The 17,141-nt window shown below is 42.8% G+C and overlaps 2 protein-coding genes across 8 annotated transcripts in view; one reads left to right on the top strand and one right to left on the bottom strand.

Moving 5' to 3' along the window:
* The window catches only part of CPAP (centrosome assembly and centriole elongation protein), a 60,422-nt gene extending 56,911 nt beyond the window's left edge, over window positions 1-3,511 (top strand). For 4 of the 7 annotated variants that reach the window (XR_014291776.1, XR_014291777.1, XR_014291778.1 and 1 more), the window contains 2 exons: window positions 54-2,374; window positions 3,453-3,509. Coding sequence is in view for 1 of the 7 variants with exons in the window: in XM_082602578.1 (XP_082458704.1) it covers window positions 54-249 (196 nt within the window). In the remaining 6 variants the exon portion in view is untranslated. Of the gene's footprint in view, window positions 1-53; window positions 2,456-3,452 lie in introns of those variants that run through there. The other 3 variants (XR_014291774.1, XR_014291775.1, XM_082602578.1) reach the window with 3 other exon arrangements.
* Window positions 2,576-17,141, bottom strand: part of RNF17 (ring finger protein 17) — a gene marked incomplete at its 5' end in the record, with an annotated part of 115,303 nt that continues 100,737 nt past the window's right edge. Inside the window, 7 exons of the mRNA XM_082602146.1 lie at window positions 2,576-2,955; window positions 6,812-7,001; window positions 8,872-9,007; window positions 10,836-11,004; window positions 12,170-12,286; window positions 14,307-14,363; window positions 15,528-15,653. Coding sequence (XP_082458272.1) covers window positions 2,857-2,955; window positions 6,812-7,001; window positions 8,872-9,007; window positions 10,836-11,004; window positions 12,170-12,286; window positions 14,307-14,363; window positions 15,528-15,653 — 894 coding nt within the window. The 3' untranslated portion in view covers window positions 2,576-2,856. The remainder of the gene's footprint in view (window positions 2,956-6,811; window positions 7,002-8,871; window positions 9,008-10,835; window positions 11,005-12,169; window positions 12,287-14,306; window positions 14,364-15,527; window positions 15,654-17,141) is intronic.

The raw sequence follows: 17,141 nt of genomic DNA, 5'->3' as shown, positions 1-17,141 counted from the left end.
GCTGTATACTTCATTTTTTTATAAAGAAATTAAATTCTACTTTAAATTTACAGAGATGGCAACAAAATCATAGAGTTTAATAATGGCCAAAGAGAACTACATACGGCCCAGTTCAAGAGACGGGAGTATCCAGATGGCACTGTTAAAACTGTGTATACAAACGGTCTTCAAGAAACCAAATATTCATATGGTCGAGTAAGAGTTAAAGACAAAGATGGTAATGTTCTAATGGACACAAAATTGTCATGATCCTTGTGTGTGGCTAATCATGAAATAACACTAACTTGATCTTCTTTAAAAAAAATGTCCATTTCTTGTGGATTCTGTGGTTTAATGTATATATAAATGGAAAAGATTGTTTGGAATATAAAACTTGATGCCTTTTTTCATAATGTTTGAAGTGCACAGGGACAGCTTTCATTTTTAGTTCACCTACCTTGTCTTTCTACGGTTCTAACCAGTATAGACTTCTAACAAGTGGATGCTTTCATTGGTTGGAGATGGTTATGAGAGCCAAAAAGTACAAGAAACACAGTATCACAGATTTTCCCACCGCCTACCTGTCCTATGAAGGTCTTGCTCAGAAAGTTTACTGAAGGAGTAAGAGGATTTCTCCAGTCAAAATATTACTGTGCTCAATTAGTACTAAAATTAAAGCATTAGCTACCACAGAGTTCACAGAATTGGAAGTTAAAACAGTGACTGAGTACAAATAAACAGTAAAACAGGCAGAAGAGTTCATTCTATGAGTGCAGATAAATCTCATAGGAGGAGAAAGCAGTTGTAACGAGGGTGACAGCTGAGAAAGGCGGGGCGTGAAAACTGACCAGCCAGTGTTAACTGATTGATAGACCACAGGTGCCTTGACCTTATTACCTGTAAGACGGGGCTGACAGAAGCAAGATGTCCTTGAAGAGGGGGGCCAAGTCACCTACAAGTAGATTTACATAGTAAGTTTGGTCTAGTCACTTAGTGCAGTCTGACAGTAGTGCTGGCAGTAACTCAGTGTTCTTAAAAAGCCACATGTATTAATAATTCCAGTGATTTAAAACTGAGTAACAAAAAAGTTTAAAACTTTTCAAAGAAAATAAGTAATTATATATATATTACCTCAGGAATAGAGAAAGATTTTAAAATTTTGTTTTTTTAATTATTATTATTTTTTGGCTGTGCCGCACCTCTTGGGGGATCTCAGTTCCCAGACCAGGGACTGAACCCAGGCCACAGCAGTGTAAGTGCCAAATCCTAACCCCTAGACCATCAGGGAGCTCCCCAGAGAAAGATTTTTAAATGAGACACAGCACAAACCTTAGAAGGTTGATGAGTCAGAAGTTTCTGTTTGTCCAAAGATACCACAAAAGAGAGTAAAGTCACAGCCTAGGAAAAGAAACACGTATCTGACAAAGGATTAGTAACCAGAATATATGAAGAATCCCTATTAGTTAAAATAGGTAATTACAAACAAAGGATATTAATAAGCAATAAACTGACTAAAACCAGTAAATGCATATTTCAACAATGAGGTACCTTTTTACATTAGTGTCATAAACTGGCAAACAATGGTCTGGCCACACCACATGTTGGCAAGGAACTTGGACTACTGATGGTAGAATTAGCTGGTAAAATCACTTTTTTGGAAAGCAATTGCTTCATGACCTAGTACTAAATTCCACTAAAGTATATTTACTAGGAAACCCCTCACAGGTGCGTAAGGGGTTGTACAGCAGAGTATCTGTAATTGAGAAAAAACTGGTAATGACCTAAATATCTAACAACTGAATAAATTATATGCACAGATGGATGTAACAGTGAAAGTGAATAAAATAGAGCTATGCATACCAATATGCATTATATAGTGGAAATTAGGGGAAAAAGGTAATTGTGTGAGACTGCACACACTTAAAAATATACAGAGCAACACTATGTCTTATTTATGGATGCATGCATATACAATAAAGTTATAAAGAGCTATATAAGAATGATAAACACCAAATTCACAGTATTCACCTCCTCTGTAAGAAACAGTGACTGGGGAAGGGTAGAACAGAGGCCTACAACTGTGCTGATGATGTCTTATTTCTTTAGCGGAATGTGCATTAGTTATAAAATGAACTAAATATGTTTTTTCTAACGTGCCTGAAATATTTCATTTAAAAATTACAGTAAAATGAAATAAGTAAATACTTGAAAGCAAATATTTATTAACTTTTTTGGAACAATTCCTAACAGTTCAATATGTAAAGAAAAGAAAAAAAAGGCCCGCACTATTGCAGAACAAGTCAAGAAAAATAAGCCTGAAACGGTCTACATATAACAGAAAACTTTCTTCTGGGCTGCTACAGATGCTCTGTACTGTAAACCTGAAAAACAAAAGGTGTGTTCTTTTAAACCTTTGCTTAAGGTTCAAATACAGTTACTGAATCACGTTACATTTATGTGAATGGATAAAGAGTGAGCTGTTTACCAAAGGACTTTACATAACCTTGTTATCAGGGCACTGACCGTCCAGTAGTGCTCATGTGTCGCACAGCGTTCTGTGCTTATTTATATGCCCGCTTTCTGCTGCTCTCCTCCTGCCCCCATAACCATCTGGCACCATGAATGGTCAGGACAGCCGTTCCAAGCAAGCGTTTTTATAGCTATGGAACCTCTTTGTTACTGGTACTGAACAGGTAAGAAGGGCCCATGAAGGAGAGATCTACAGGAGAGATTCCGGTTGAGCTTTGTTGTCATTCCTTTGACAAATCAAGGAAAGGCCAAAGGTGCTTTTCAGGGCAACTTAGTATGAATCTCTGCTACATCAGTCACATGCCGTAGGCTGACGGTAAGGGTGAACAAGGAGTCGTGGTACTTACATCACTCATCTTGGTCTGCAAGCCCCATTTCTACTAATGACATATGAACTGGATACCGTTCATCTTCATATAATGTCACTATTTGTTCTGGTACCTGAGCCTAAAATTAGAAAGACACGTGTCAAGAAAACACCATCATGTCTTTGCTGCCTGTTCCTCCTACAACTGGCAGGAGGGACAAGGCATTCTCTTAAGTTTATTTATAATTTATACGCTGTTACTTTCAAAAGGTATCTTGATGGTTTCTTGCTAAGTCCCATTCTTGCCATCTTTTACTTTATTTAAAATGTAACTCTCCCCAAAGTTTTCCTAGATTGAGCCAGTGGGCTTAAATACTACCATCCCTGTTAAATTCATTTACATTCTACACATAAAGCATACCTTTATGCATACAGTCACCAAATTTTGAGTGTTACTCATAGAGGTGAATACACAGGTATTTATAAGAACATTTGTTATTTTCACTGGCTTCTTGAGAGAAACCCTGCATAAGCTATTTACACCACTGCACACACAGGAACACGGTATGTACAAAGGTTTTCAAAAAGCACTTTCTAGTAATAGCACTGCTTCATTAAGAGCTCATTCTTGTCACAGCCAATATATCAGAAATGCCCCAAATCAGGGCAAGCTGGACTGAAACAACAGTGGTGAGGCCTGGGGTGAACCGGACTGCAACAACGGTGGTGAGGAGGAGGGTGAACCGGACTGAAACAACCGTGGCGAGGAGGAGGGTGAACCGGAGAGCGACAGCCGTGGCGAGGAGGAGGGTGGACCGGAGAGCGACAACCGTGGCGAGGAGGAGGGTGAACTGGAGAGCAACAACCGTGGTGAGGAGGAGGGTGAACCGGACTGAAACAACCGTGGTGAGGAGGAGGGTGAACCGGACTGAAACAACCGTGGCGAGGAGGAGGGTGAACCGGACTGAAACAACCGTGGTGAGGAGGAGGGTGGACCGGAGAGCGACAACCGTGGTGAGGAGGAGGGTGAACCGGACTGAAACAACCGTGGTGAGGAGGAGGGTGAACCGGACTGAAACAACCGTGGTGAGGAGGAGGGTGAACCGGACTGAAACAACCGTGGTGAGGAGGAGGGTGAACCGGAGAGCAACAACGGTGGTGAGGAGGAGGGTGAACCGGAGAGCGACAACGGTGGTGAGGAGGAGGGTGAACCGGAGAGCAACAACGGTGGTGAGGAGGAGGGTGAACTGGACTGAAACAACGGTGGCGAGGAGGAGGGTGAACCGGAGAGCGACAACCGTGGTGAGGAGGAGGGTGAACCGGAGAGCGACAGCCGTGGCGAGGAGGAGGGTGAACCGGAGAGCGACAACCGTGGCGAGGAGGAGGGTGGACCAGAGAGCGACAGCCGTGGCGAGGAGGAGGGTGGACCGGAGAGCGACAACCGTGGCGAGGAGGAGGGTGAACTGGAGAGCAACAACCGTGGTGAGGAGGAGGGTGAACCGGACTGAAACAACCGTGGTGAGGAGGAGGGTGAACCGGAGAGCAACAACGGTGGTGAGGAGGAGGGTGAACCGGACTGAAACAACCGTGGTGAGGAGGAGGGTGAACCGGACTGAAACAACCGTGGTGAGGAGGAGGGTGAACCGGACTGAAACAACCGTGGCGAGGAGGAGGGTGAACCGGAGAGCGACAGCCGTGGCGAGGAGGAGGGTGGACCGGAGAGCGACAGCCGTGGCGAGGAGGAGGGTGAACTGGAGAGCAACAACCGTGGTGAGGAGGAGGGTGAACCGGACTGAAACAACCGTGGTGAGGAGGAGGGTGAACCGGACTGAAACAACCGTGGCGAGGAGGAGGGTGAACCGGACTGAAACAACGGTGGTGAGGAGGAGGGTGAACTGGACTGAAACAACGGTGGCGAGGAGGAGGGTGAACCGGAGAGCGACAACCGTGGTGAGGAGGAGGGTGAACCGGAGAGCGACAGCCGTGGCGAGGAGGAGGGTGGACCGGAGAGCGACAACCGTGGCGAGGAGGAGGGTGGACCGGAGAGCGACAGCCGTGGCGAGGAGGAGGGTGGACCGGAGAGCGACAACCGTGGCGAGGAGGAGGGTGGACCGGAGAGCGACAACCGTGGTGAGGAGGAGGGTGAACCGGAGAGCAACAACGGTGGTGAGGAGGAGGGTGAACCGGACTGAAACAACCGTGGCGAGGAGGAGGGTGAACCGGACTGAAACAACCGTGGTGAGGAGGAGGGTGGACCGGAGAGCGACAACCGTGGTGAGGAGGAGGGTGAACCGGACTGAAACAACGGTGGTGAGGAGGAGGGTGAACTGGACTGAAACAACGGTGGCGAGGAGGAGGGTGAACCGGAGAGCGACAACCGTGGTGAGGAGGGGGTGGACCGGAGAGCGACAGCCGTGGCGAGGAGGAGGGTGGACCGGAGAGCGACAGCCGTGGCGAGGAGGGGGTGGACCGGAGAGCGACAGCCGTGGCGAGGAGGAGGGTGGACCGGGGAGCGACAGCCGTGGCGAGGAGGGGGGGGACCGGAGAGCGACAGCCGTGGCGAGGAGGGGGTGGACCGGAGAGCGACAGCCGTGGCGAGGAGGAGGGTGGACCGGGGAGCGACAGCCGTGGCGAGGAGGGGGGGGACCGGAGAGCGACAGCCGTGGCGAGGAGGGGGTGGACCGGAGAGCGACAACGGTGGCGAGGAGGGGGGGACCGGAGAGCGACAGCCGTGGCGAGGAGGAGGGTGGACCGGAGAGCGACAGCCGTGGCGAGGAGGGGGGGGACCGGAGAGCGACAGCCGTGGCGAGGAGGGGGGGACCGGAGAGCGACAACGGTGGCGAGGAGGGGGTGGACCGGAGAGCGACAGCCGTGGCGAGGAGGGGGTGGGGACCGGAGAGCGACAGCCGTGGCGAGGAGGGGGGTGGGGACCGCAGAGCGACAGCCGTGGCGAGGAGGGGGGGGACCGCAGAGCGACAGCCGTGGCGAGGAGAGGGGGGACCGGAGAGCGACAGCCGTGGCGAGGAGGGGGGACCGGAGAGCGACAGCCGTGGCGAGGAGGGGGGTGGGGACCGCAGAGCGACAGCCGTGGCGAGGAGGGGGGGGACCGGAGAGCGACAGCCGTGGCGAGGAGGGGGGGACCGGAGAACGTGCCCCCGCCTGGAGAGGCTGCTGTGGCACCACCGGTACCGTCAGTCAGAGGACTTCGTAAGACTTAGAAATGAGACGTTTTGTATAAGTGTCCAACGTTAAAACAGCTGTGCAGTAAATTAAACACGGTTACAAGCAGATACCGCCTTGAGCCACCCCTTTGTGACTAAGCCTCAAGTAGAAAGCATATTTATACCGAGCATGATGTGGATTTTCTTTTCTGGACCTCTTGATGCAGCGTCTACCGCATTAAACCATTCGAAGTCAGTACAGTTACGATATGAGCACCATTTGAACCTTTCTCCGACTCTGACCAGAATCCCCGTGCTGGTCTTTTCTACCTTGAGGATGCAGCTTAAGTGTCACTTTCTCCCAGTCGTCCTTACTGAATAAGCACTCGAGTGCCTACTAAGCAGGGGCTCAAACACCCTACCCTGATCTCTCCAGACGGAACTCATCGCTCCTGCTTCTCTCCCCACACCCACACCCCAAAGATACCTATACCTTTTTTATAGCATTTATTTCATTCTACATTGTATTAGTAGTTTACATGTTTTCCTCATTATCAGTTCTTTGATTATAGGATACTCATCTTGATCATTTTTCATCTTAGTCACTACCTCACTGATATTTTATATCGTTGCAGGGCTAATCAAAAGTTTGTACAATATAAACTAAGACACTTGAACAAGCCTTAAAATTAATCCTATAGTATTTACAACATCAAATGCTTTAAAGCATTTTTGCATCTAGAGCTGCAGAGATAAAAAGCACTTTAGAAAGTTAACAGGGATCCTTGAAATAGCTTTGAAAGTATTTTGGCTAATTAAGAAGACAGATATTTACCATGGAAGAAGCATAAAGTTGTTTTCCTTGAAGACAGTCTATCATAGCCCACAATGCTTCCATGCTCCACTTGGGACAGTACGGTATTCTTGCCTTTCCTACATCTCTTAAGGGAGGTTTAAACCCTGCCAAGAGAACCTTTATGGCTCGGGCTGGATACTGCATAAGATGCAGAGGAATTTGACAAAGTCTGTCACAAAAGAAAATCCTTAAATTAAAATGTTAGGAATGTCACAATTAGAGGAAAAGTTAATGGTGTTGGATTTGGCAGTGATTCTTGGATATGACACCAAAAGCACAAGCAACAGAAGGAAAAATTCTGATTGTGCGCTTTGCAGTCTTAAATTTTGATACAATCATCAGAGTGAAAAGGCAATGTACAGAATGAGAGAAAACACACACTAAAAAAGACATTTCTCCAAGGAAGAGAGATAAATGGCCAACAAGCACATGAAAAGGTGCTCAACATCAGTAATCATCAGGGAAATGCAAATCAAAGCCACAGTGTGATTTCACCTCATACCCATTAGGATGGCTACTATTAAAACAAACAAAAACGGAAGATAACAAGTGTTGGTGAGGATACAGAGAAGAACTGGAACACTTGGACATTGCGTGGGAATGTAGAATGCTACTGTGGGGAGTGTGGTGGTTCCTCCAGATACTAAGAATAAGCATATTATCCAGCAACTCCACTGCTGAGTATATTGAAAGCAGGGTCATGAAGAGAGATATTTGTACACCCATGTTCACAGCATCATTCACAATAGCCAAGTATCCACTGATGGGTGCATGGATAAATGTGTTATATACGTATGATGGAATATTATTCAGACTTAAAAAAGAAGAAAATTCTAACATATGCTATGACATGGTTGAACCTTGACATCATGCTAAGTGAAATAAGCCAGTTACAAAAAGACATATGAGACACCTACAATAATCAAATTCATAGAGATGGAAAGCGGAACAGTGGTTGACGGGCTGGATGAAGAGGGAATGAGGGATCGTTTAATAGGCACAGGGTTTTCAGTTTTCCAAAATGAAGAGAGTTCTGGAGATTGGTTGCACTAACAATGTAAGGAAAGTTAACACTACTTAACTATACTTCCAAAAATGGTTAAGATGGTAGATTTTATGATATGTGTATTTTACCACTACTAAAAAGTATCACAAACAACAATAACAAAACTTGGAAAATAACAGTGTCGGCAAGGATGTGGAGAAAATGGAACTCCTGTGCGTTGCTGGTGGAAATATGAATACTATAGCTACTATGGAAAATTTTGGCATTTCTTGAAAAAGTTAAACACAGAATTACAATATGGTCCCGCAACTCCATTTTGAGGTATATAATGCCCCCAAACAGCTGAAAGCAGACATTCAAAATGGCTCTTTGTATGTCAGTGTTCATAGCAGCATTATTCACAGACCAAGTGTCCATCAACAGATGAAGAGAGAAACAAAATGTGGTATATACATACAACGAAATATTATTTAGTCATAAAAGTAATGAAATTCTGACACATGCTTCAATTGGATGAACTCTGAAAACATCATTCTAAGTAAAATAAGCCACATAAAAAGACAAATACTTATGATTACACTTGATGAAGAACCTAAAGTAAGCAAATTCATACAGAGAGTAGAAAAGGGGTTACCGGGAGCTGAGGGAAAGGGAATGGAATGTTACTGAGGGGTAGAGTTTCTATTTGGGGTTATGAAAAGGTCCTGAAAATGGACAGTAGCAATGGTCGCACAACACTGAATACTTAATGCCAATTAACTATTTAAGTATTAAAAATGGCTAATGTGGTAAATTTTTTCTCTTTAAGAATTTTTTAAATTTTATTTTTTAACATGGTAAATTTTATGTTATGTATATTTTACCACAATAAAAAATGACTTTTAGATAAAAAATACTCCCAATATATAAGTAGCTTTAAAATAGATTTTTTTCTTTTAAAAAAGAGGCAAAATCTTTTCAATTATTAAAAAAAAAAAAGAATAGAAAACTAAGAATCCTAATTCAACTAAGTTTACTTTTTTGTTTTTTTAACCTGTTTGCTGTCAGCTTTTCAGTTGATCCATAATCAACAAATTGTACCAGGACAGCCAGAGGATTAAATTCTTCAATGGAAACAATCTTTGCTCTGTACCATACGCCATCATCATATTCTGCAAGGCAAGGCATTTCTGAAAAGACAAAAAGGGGAAAATCACATTGCCTTTTATTTTCTTAAAAACGTTTTTTTAAAAAAAAATACACTGAAGTACAAAGAAAATATAATCACCAATTACCCATTATTCAGAATTAAACATTCAGCAGTTAGCCACATGTTGGCTTGTGCTCTTTCTTCTGTTTGTACTCTATAAACCTTGTTTTCCCTAATTCCTAAGTTAGGAAAAGGCTGGAAGAAAGACCCCTCTCCATCCTCAGAGTCCTACTTCTTCCACCACCCAAGGCTTAAACCATCCCTCCATTGTTCCCACTTCTTAGACGCCCCTGATTTTTTTCCCTTTGGGCAGCTGTCTTCTGCAAATGATAGTAAAATGGTTTCTGTTATTCCTACTTTTTTTTTTTTTTTTTTCCGGTATGTGGGCCTCGCGCTGTTGTGGCCTCTCCCGTTGCGGAGCACAGGCTCCGGACGCGCAGGCTCAAACGGCCATGGCTCACGGGCCCAGCCGCTCCACGGCACGTGGGATCTTCCCGGACCGGGGCACGAACCCGTGCCCCCTGCATCGGCAGGCGGGCTCTCAACCACTGCGCCACCAGGGAAGCCCTGTTATTCCTACTTTTAATTTCCTTCTCCTCCAATCCAATTCCATTGCTCTGTAGTTTGAAAAATTTCAATGGCATCTTAACTGTCTGCAGTACCAGGTCCTTAGACTGCAATTTACAGGGTTCTTCACAATATACTCCCAACCCACTTCAACCACATATCCTCAACGTGTTACCTAAATAGATTCCTTATTCAACTCCTTAAATATAGATTTTGTACATATTTAATAAGCACTTGTCTATGAATCAACTTGTACATATGCATACTTAATTGAAGAATAACCATAGAAAAAAACGCACATGTATGTACAGCTCCATGAATTATCACATTACTCATGGACTGTTTGTGCAACCTCCCTTGAGAGAAGAGCAGTGAGGAATTGTTTCTTCCAGATTATAAATTAATTTACAAAAAAAAGTGACAGTTTATTTTTTCACTCATTCAGCAAATACTTATGAGCTCCTACTTGTGCCAGGTGCCCTCCTTAAGTGCTGATGACGCTGCGGCAGAGTCCCTGCTGTGGTGCTGCCTTAAAGGCCGAGAGGAGGGGAGGGGAGGAGAGGGTGGGGTGGGATGCATCAGGGAAGAGCTGCCATTGGGGATAGCTGAGCAGAGACCCTGCTACATATCCCAGAACTTTCCAGGCAGAGGGAACAGCAAGTGGTGTTTATCAGCCAAACATGGGTCATAAGTGATTAAAATCTCATTAAGTAAAATCAGATAGGACATCAGGCTGATGTTTTCCTTTGCTAAAGTATCCTCTGATATGAACAAAATACCAAGGATGAATACATCCCTATATATCACATACTGATAAAATGTGTAGACACCACTCCTCGTATTCAAGAACCATCATCACCAGTAACTAGATGCATTTTCCTCATAGGAGAATGCCCTATATTTAATAAAGGTAGGAAAATAGGGAAAAAAGCAGGATTTCACCCATGCTGGCAGGACTCAACACAATCTGAGTTCTGCTGCCCCACACCACAATGAGCAGCTTAGGTGGCTTGTAATTTAAAATAAGTGCCGTTCAGGTCCAAGTGACAACTCACAACCTGAGCTACTGGCAAAACTGCAAGCTCAGAAAAGCCATCTTCATGCAGTCAGTGTTACAGTGCAACCTGAGCTTTGAAAAACGACAGCGCCCCAAGGCAAGAGACCATGCATATCAACTGAGGGTGATAAAAATGCCAGTTAACCTTGGAAACAACCCCGTCTCGGCCCTGAAGGCTCAGTACCTGTCCTCAGGTCCGTCAGAGGAGGGAGTGTCTCCACATCCTTATTGAACCTCCCCAGCGCTTCCTCAAGGCTCTCAGGCTCAGGTTCCCAGCTGACTCCACCGTCAACTGTGTCATCCTGCTGCTTAACCAGATTACAGTTTTCTACAGAGTCAAGGCAAATATACACCTACGTGGGGGGAAGGGAAAGGAAAAAGTTCAAATTCTGTAATTTTTAGTATTCAGGATGTGGACAGAACTACTGCAAGCCAGTCCCCAGCAACGGCCTCACAGTCCTCACAGAGTCAGAAGTCCCCACGGCAAAGCAGACTTGCTCCTTGCAGCTGGAAAGCACGACCGCGGCGGCGGTTATGTGCCTGCTGAGTCCAGATGGTCCAAAGCGTGGCCTCTGCCTTGGTGGCGCTCAGCCCACCAGGGAAGCCTGCAGAGGCGCGCCGGCAGGCCCAGGAGAGGCCCGCGGGGCCGGGGCCCAGCACTCGGGCTCTGAAAGTGGATCCTGTACACCCCACACACACACCCCGACTGCAACCCAAGATCCTGGATTCCTGACTTTCACGTGTATTGTTTTATGCTGCTCAATTTGGGGTAATTTATGTGGCGACTAATAACTAATTAAAAATCATAAAAACCAACAATAGTTTGCGCTACTATGTTCTCTGATGAAATTATGGAGCAAATTCTTCTTGTCTGTGAAAAGAATAGTATACTGTGTAAAAATGGCTGAGGGACTGCCCGGCCACTTAATTTGTCATTTCTTTCTCTCTTGTTAGCCAAGCATATATAATTGAATTTTCTTCAGTGTACTCACTCATTCAGTCAATATTTACTGAGTGCCTACTATATATCAGGCAGTATTCTAGGTTCTAGGGGTACACCTCGGACCAAAACAGACAAAAATCCCTGTCTTCATGGAATTACATTCTAGTGGGAAGAAGCAAAGAAAATAAGGAAGTGGCACAGTGTGTTGTTACAAGGTGATAAGTGGTATAGAAAAACAGCGAATAAAGAGCACCTAAGTTCAGTGTAGGAAGAGGACAGGGGAATGAGATGGTTAATAAGATTTCACAGGTGGAAGTAAGTTCCAACTTAACAATCTAAATATTTGATTGAAAAAGCTACACAATACTTGGAAAACCCAACAGTGATTAAGGAACACTTGCCTCATTAAGTACAAACAAGTGTCTGAAGAGGACATTATAGGGCAGGCAGCCTAGCGACCACCAACTGTCAGCTATGAAAATCAGGAAGATGGAAATGTGGAGAATCAACCCTAGAGTTAAAGACCGAGACTGCCTGTCATGTTTTTAACCACCAGCATTACTGGAATCACGTACTTCGCTGGGTGAGACAACGTGCTTAACTTGAACAGCGTAGAGCTCTCCAGGGGGAGGAAGAGGTGAAGACAAATATGGCGGTAAAATAGGAGTCTCTGTTTCAGGCAAGAGCAATTCCTAAAACACCAAAAATAAATTCAAATTTCAGAGTGACTATTACAGAAACCCACCACATTATTAAAGCTTATTACAGTGCCAATTTACTTTCATTTAGCAAAAATCTAGCTGAGATACTGAAAATCACAAAATAATTTTGTTGTAGTGGGACCAAAATGTGATAAATAATCAAAAGATTTTTAGCAATCTTTTGTCCCCTGCCAAAAAAAAAAAGATTTTTGTGTAAAAAAACCCCCCATAGGAATATTTTGTTTACTTATATATAATATTTACATATAACACATAAAATTCTAGAAGAATGATTAACAAATTGCGGCTGCTTAGTGGGACGGACTGGGGTATTCAAGATGTAGAATTGGGGCAACTTCTTTCTTTTCACATTTCTGTGGTATTTCATTTATTTTTAGAGTATTTTATAATAAAAACTAATATATGAAATGACGAAGATTTAAGTTAAAAATCATGAAAAAAGTGTGCTCTTAAGCTCTATAAAAGCATAAGGAGTAATTAAAAGTTATATGATTCCAAAGAGGATCAAGGCAGTTAGCAGTTGTTAAAAGAAATATACATATAAAAATATAGGGGATTTTTCTTTTAGTACGTTAAAAAAAATCTTGAATATGGTGATTAACATAAATAGTAAAACAATCATATTCAAATTTGTAGACTCACTTATTACTATTTAACATTTCTAAACTGGTGGCAAAACAAAACATATTTGAACCACTTAGATTTCAGCAAGAAGTGACCACCTACTGTTGAATTTTACTGATTTGTTACAAAACACTTTACAAGCATGTCATTTTTATAATTATAGGAATTAAGTTCTACTTAAAATTTTAAATGATAAAATTTTACTTATGAAAACACTTCTTGCACCAAAAAGCAAAAGTGACAAAAGAAAAAATAAGATAAAAAGGATAAACTAGACTCCATCAAAATTTAAAACTCTGGGGCTTCCCTGGTGGCACAGTGGTTGAGAGTCCGCCTGCTGATGCAGGGGACACGGGTTCGTGCCCTGATCCGGGAGGATCCCACATGCCGTGGAATGGCTGGGTCTGTGAGCCATGGCCGCTGAGCCTGCGCGTCCGGAGCCTGTGCTCCGCAACGGGAGAGGCCACAATGGTGAGAGGCCCGCGTACCGAAAAAAAAAAAAAAAAAAAAATTAAAACTCTGGTGTTTCAAAGGATACCACCAAGAAAGTGAAGACAACCCACAGAATGGGAGAAAATACTTGCAAATCGTATCTGATAAGGGACTTGTATCTTCACACCTATCCTAAGATGGCTAGGAAAAAAGTCAGATAAATGTTGGAGAGGATATGGATAAAATGGAACCCTTGTACAATCCTAGTACCAAAGTAAAATGATGCCGCTGGTTTGGAAAACAGTTTCACAGTTCCTTAAAATGGTAAACACAGTCACCATATGACTTAGTAATTCCACTCCTAGGTCCATACTCAAGAGACCTGAAAACAGACATCCACTTAAAAATTTGTATACAAACGTTTATAGTAGCTGTAATTCACTATCTGTAAAGGTAAAAACAACCCCAGTATCCATCAACAGATGAATGGATAAACAAAATGTGGTGTATCTGTATAATGGAATATTATTCAGCAATAAAAAGGACACATACTACAGCATGATTCAACCCTGCAAACATTATGCTGAATGAAAGAAGCCAGTGACAAAGGGCTATGATTCCCTTCATATGAAACGTCCAGAACAGACAAACCCACAGAAACAGTTTCCAGGAAACTGGGGAAGGGGAAATGGAAAGTGACTGCTGCTGGTATGGAGCTTCTTTTTGAGATGAAATGTTGTAGAATTAGATAGTTGTGATGATTGCACAACTCTATGAATATCTTAAAAACCACTGATTTGTACACTTTAAAAAGTTGAATTTTATAGTATATAAATTCTCAATAAAGCTGTTATGCTTACCTTCCTGATCTTGTATCAGATTCTTTGTATTGATGAAGTGTCCAAATTTTCAAAATATCTGGATTGAAACTTACCTCAAACCTTATTTCCCATCTCTCTTCCTCATACTTTTTATTGTAATCTGTTGGCTTCTGAAATAATATAGTACTATTAATGAATAAAACTATCTTTAACTATGTAATATTGTTTTAAGGCACTTTCATATTTCATCCCACAAAAACTGTGTGCATGACCTTGTTGGCATTCATTTCAGCTTAACTATGGGAAAATTTAGTGTCTGAGTGATCTTAATATTGCAACAAGAAGAATCTGCCAAATTATGCTAAAAGCATGTCAATTGTCATTAGTTTATAATAAGAGTGGGAGCTCTTACCTCTCCTTTTAAATGTTCACACTGAAGAGTACACCTGGCAGAGAGACTAAGTAATCTTTATAAAACCTGTTTAACAGATGAAACACCCTTTACACAAACACACGGGGGCAGGCACACATGCACGCGCGCACACACACACACACACACCTCTATGCTCAAAAGAAACAACTGGCTGTGAGGATTACATGTACAAAGTTATATCATAGTTTCCCTATTTGAGAGAAGAAAGTAGTTTCCTATATTGAACTGAACACCCACTGTTTGGTCGTGTACTATCACTAAAATGAATATTCAAAAACCTAACAAGTGAACTGCAAGTCTAAAAATATCTTGCGATATAAAATGTTCACATTCTTATTTATGATGAGTACCCATTTCTATAAAGTATTTGTGGCAGCTTGCAATGTGAAATCATATCTGTAACAAACTAATTATGTTTTTTAAAATATTAAAAACAGAAGCACCAGGCAACTGGAATGGGCTATTTACTGAAGCTAAGCTTAAAATCTGGCTCTGAGTTCCCTGTAAGAAAGCAAAATGGGGGAAATGTTATAATACTGAATATAAGGCAAAACCATTTTTCTTGGGAGAGAGTCGTTTTCTGGCAGTGAATTCCATTATGATTTTATAATTTACATCTATATTCAAACAACGTTAGAGAACATATGAGCTTCTCATTAGGTTTGAAGATACAGAAACACTAAGTGACTCTTAACGCAATTGAAGTCTTTTTTAAGACTTTATAAAGCATGATATAGGGTATTGCTTTCTCAATAAAGAATTTACAAATCCTCTAGACCCTCTTAACGTATCAGGCATGTAGAACTATATGGAAGGCTTGAGGCGTAAGACAAAATATGACATTTTAACCACAATTTCTTTTTCTATAGTTTAGATTTTTATAGAAAAATAGTTCACTTACTTCCTTCAGTATTTCCTCAGAATGTTCAAAAGTACAATACTTATGGTGTGCCATAAAATAAGAAAGTGACATTCCATCAAAATACAGATGAATAGATAATTTCTCCCATGGATTTTCCGGTAATTCCTATTTAAGTTCAATAAAGGAGATTATTACTATAAAAATAAAGTCTGCTTGAAGATTAAAATTTTACAGTTGGCAAAAATGAAATTAGATTTCTGACAACCACAGTATTACTAGTTTGACTAGTGACTCGTTTTGTAAAATTTTCTTCCTGGTATTTTGACAGATAACGAGGCAGTAATGCTACTACTCTGGTTTTTATAAAATATATTTACATGTCCATAAGGTAGAGAGTTTTCTAGTTATGTAAAGAAAACAATTTGCTATACATCATCTTTAGATAATACTAATAATTTATACTTAGTAGAAGGAGAAAGAAAAAGTATGCTCAGGGGTAAAGAAATGAAGTTTAGTTAAAAATCCAAAAATGGCAGGAATCAGAAGAAGTTAACAACAGTCTAGGAGTCATATAGTGGCTTTAAAACCCGTGGGTCTGTTTACAAACATTAGGTACCAAAATGCACATGACTGATAAGCTGATCGTTCCTCCTCGCTGTTTCCACTCGGTACCACCTTAGTCCAAACTCATGTCTCTGCTTAGTGTAATCGCCTTCCAGCTGATCTCCTGCTTCTACCTTTTTCTACCGTCCAGTTTTCACCAGTGCAAAGTGAAAACAGTAGATTGTGAGGTCAGATCCCACCCACCTCCACGCAGCGACAACTGCACCTCTCACAGGTGGCCTCCCACCTCCGTGCATCCGTCTGCTCCTTGGACACTCCAGGCGTCTCCTGCCCTGCGGCTCTCTGCACTGATCTGGTAACTGCATGGCGTGTCCTCTCACCACTCGGAAGTCTCAATCAAATTTTATCTTTTTAGGGATGTCTTCTCTGACCACTGTATTTAAAATGTTATCTCCTCCCCCGCCCACCTCTCCCTATCAGCCTTTCCTAATTCATTTTTCTGGCCAGCACTACTATTTAACATACCTTACATATATATATATTTTTTCATTTTATTTCCCATCACTAAAATGGAAGCTCAACGGAGGCGGGAGCTTCTATTCGGCTCTTGCTGCGCCTGCAGTCCCAGGACAGAGCCCAGCAGGTAAGAGGCACCAGGTCTGTGCCATGAGCACGTAAGGTAGGAGGAGCACTTCTGGGGAAGGTCCGCTACAGCAGCACGGCTGCAAGGGCAGGCACAGGCACGGTTTCTGAGAAATCCAGTACCTTGGTATATGCCACACTGTTTTCCTAGGCTAAGCTAAGCAGCAAAGAAAGCCACCTGGATAACCTGAACAGTTCCCACCTCTGCAGGACTTCTGTGACTGTCCACAGAGGCTGTGAATAACCAGAGAGGCTTCTCCACTTTCTTATTTAAGTGCGTCTGTGGCTCTTTTTAGGTCTTTATTAGCCTGCCATCACACCTTTCATACAGAAACACTTCCTTAAAGTTCTTCTATCCTTCTGCCCGAACCCTCCAGCACAGCTCCAGGAGAATCTTCTCGCTGCCTCACTGCTCAAGAACCCCCAGTGGGGCCTCCTGCCTGACGT

This window comes from Mesoplodon mirus (genome assembly GCF_964341445.2).
Source record: "Mesoplodon mirus genome assembly, chromosome: 17".
Classification (NCBI taxonomy): domain Eukaryota; kingdom Metazoa; phylum Chordata; class Mammalia; order Artiodactyla; family Ziphiidae; genus Mesoplodon; species Mesoplodon mirus.
Note: the sequence above shows the minus strand (reverse complement) of the source record. Positions and strands in the feature narration are given on the sequence as shown.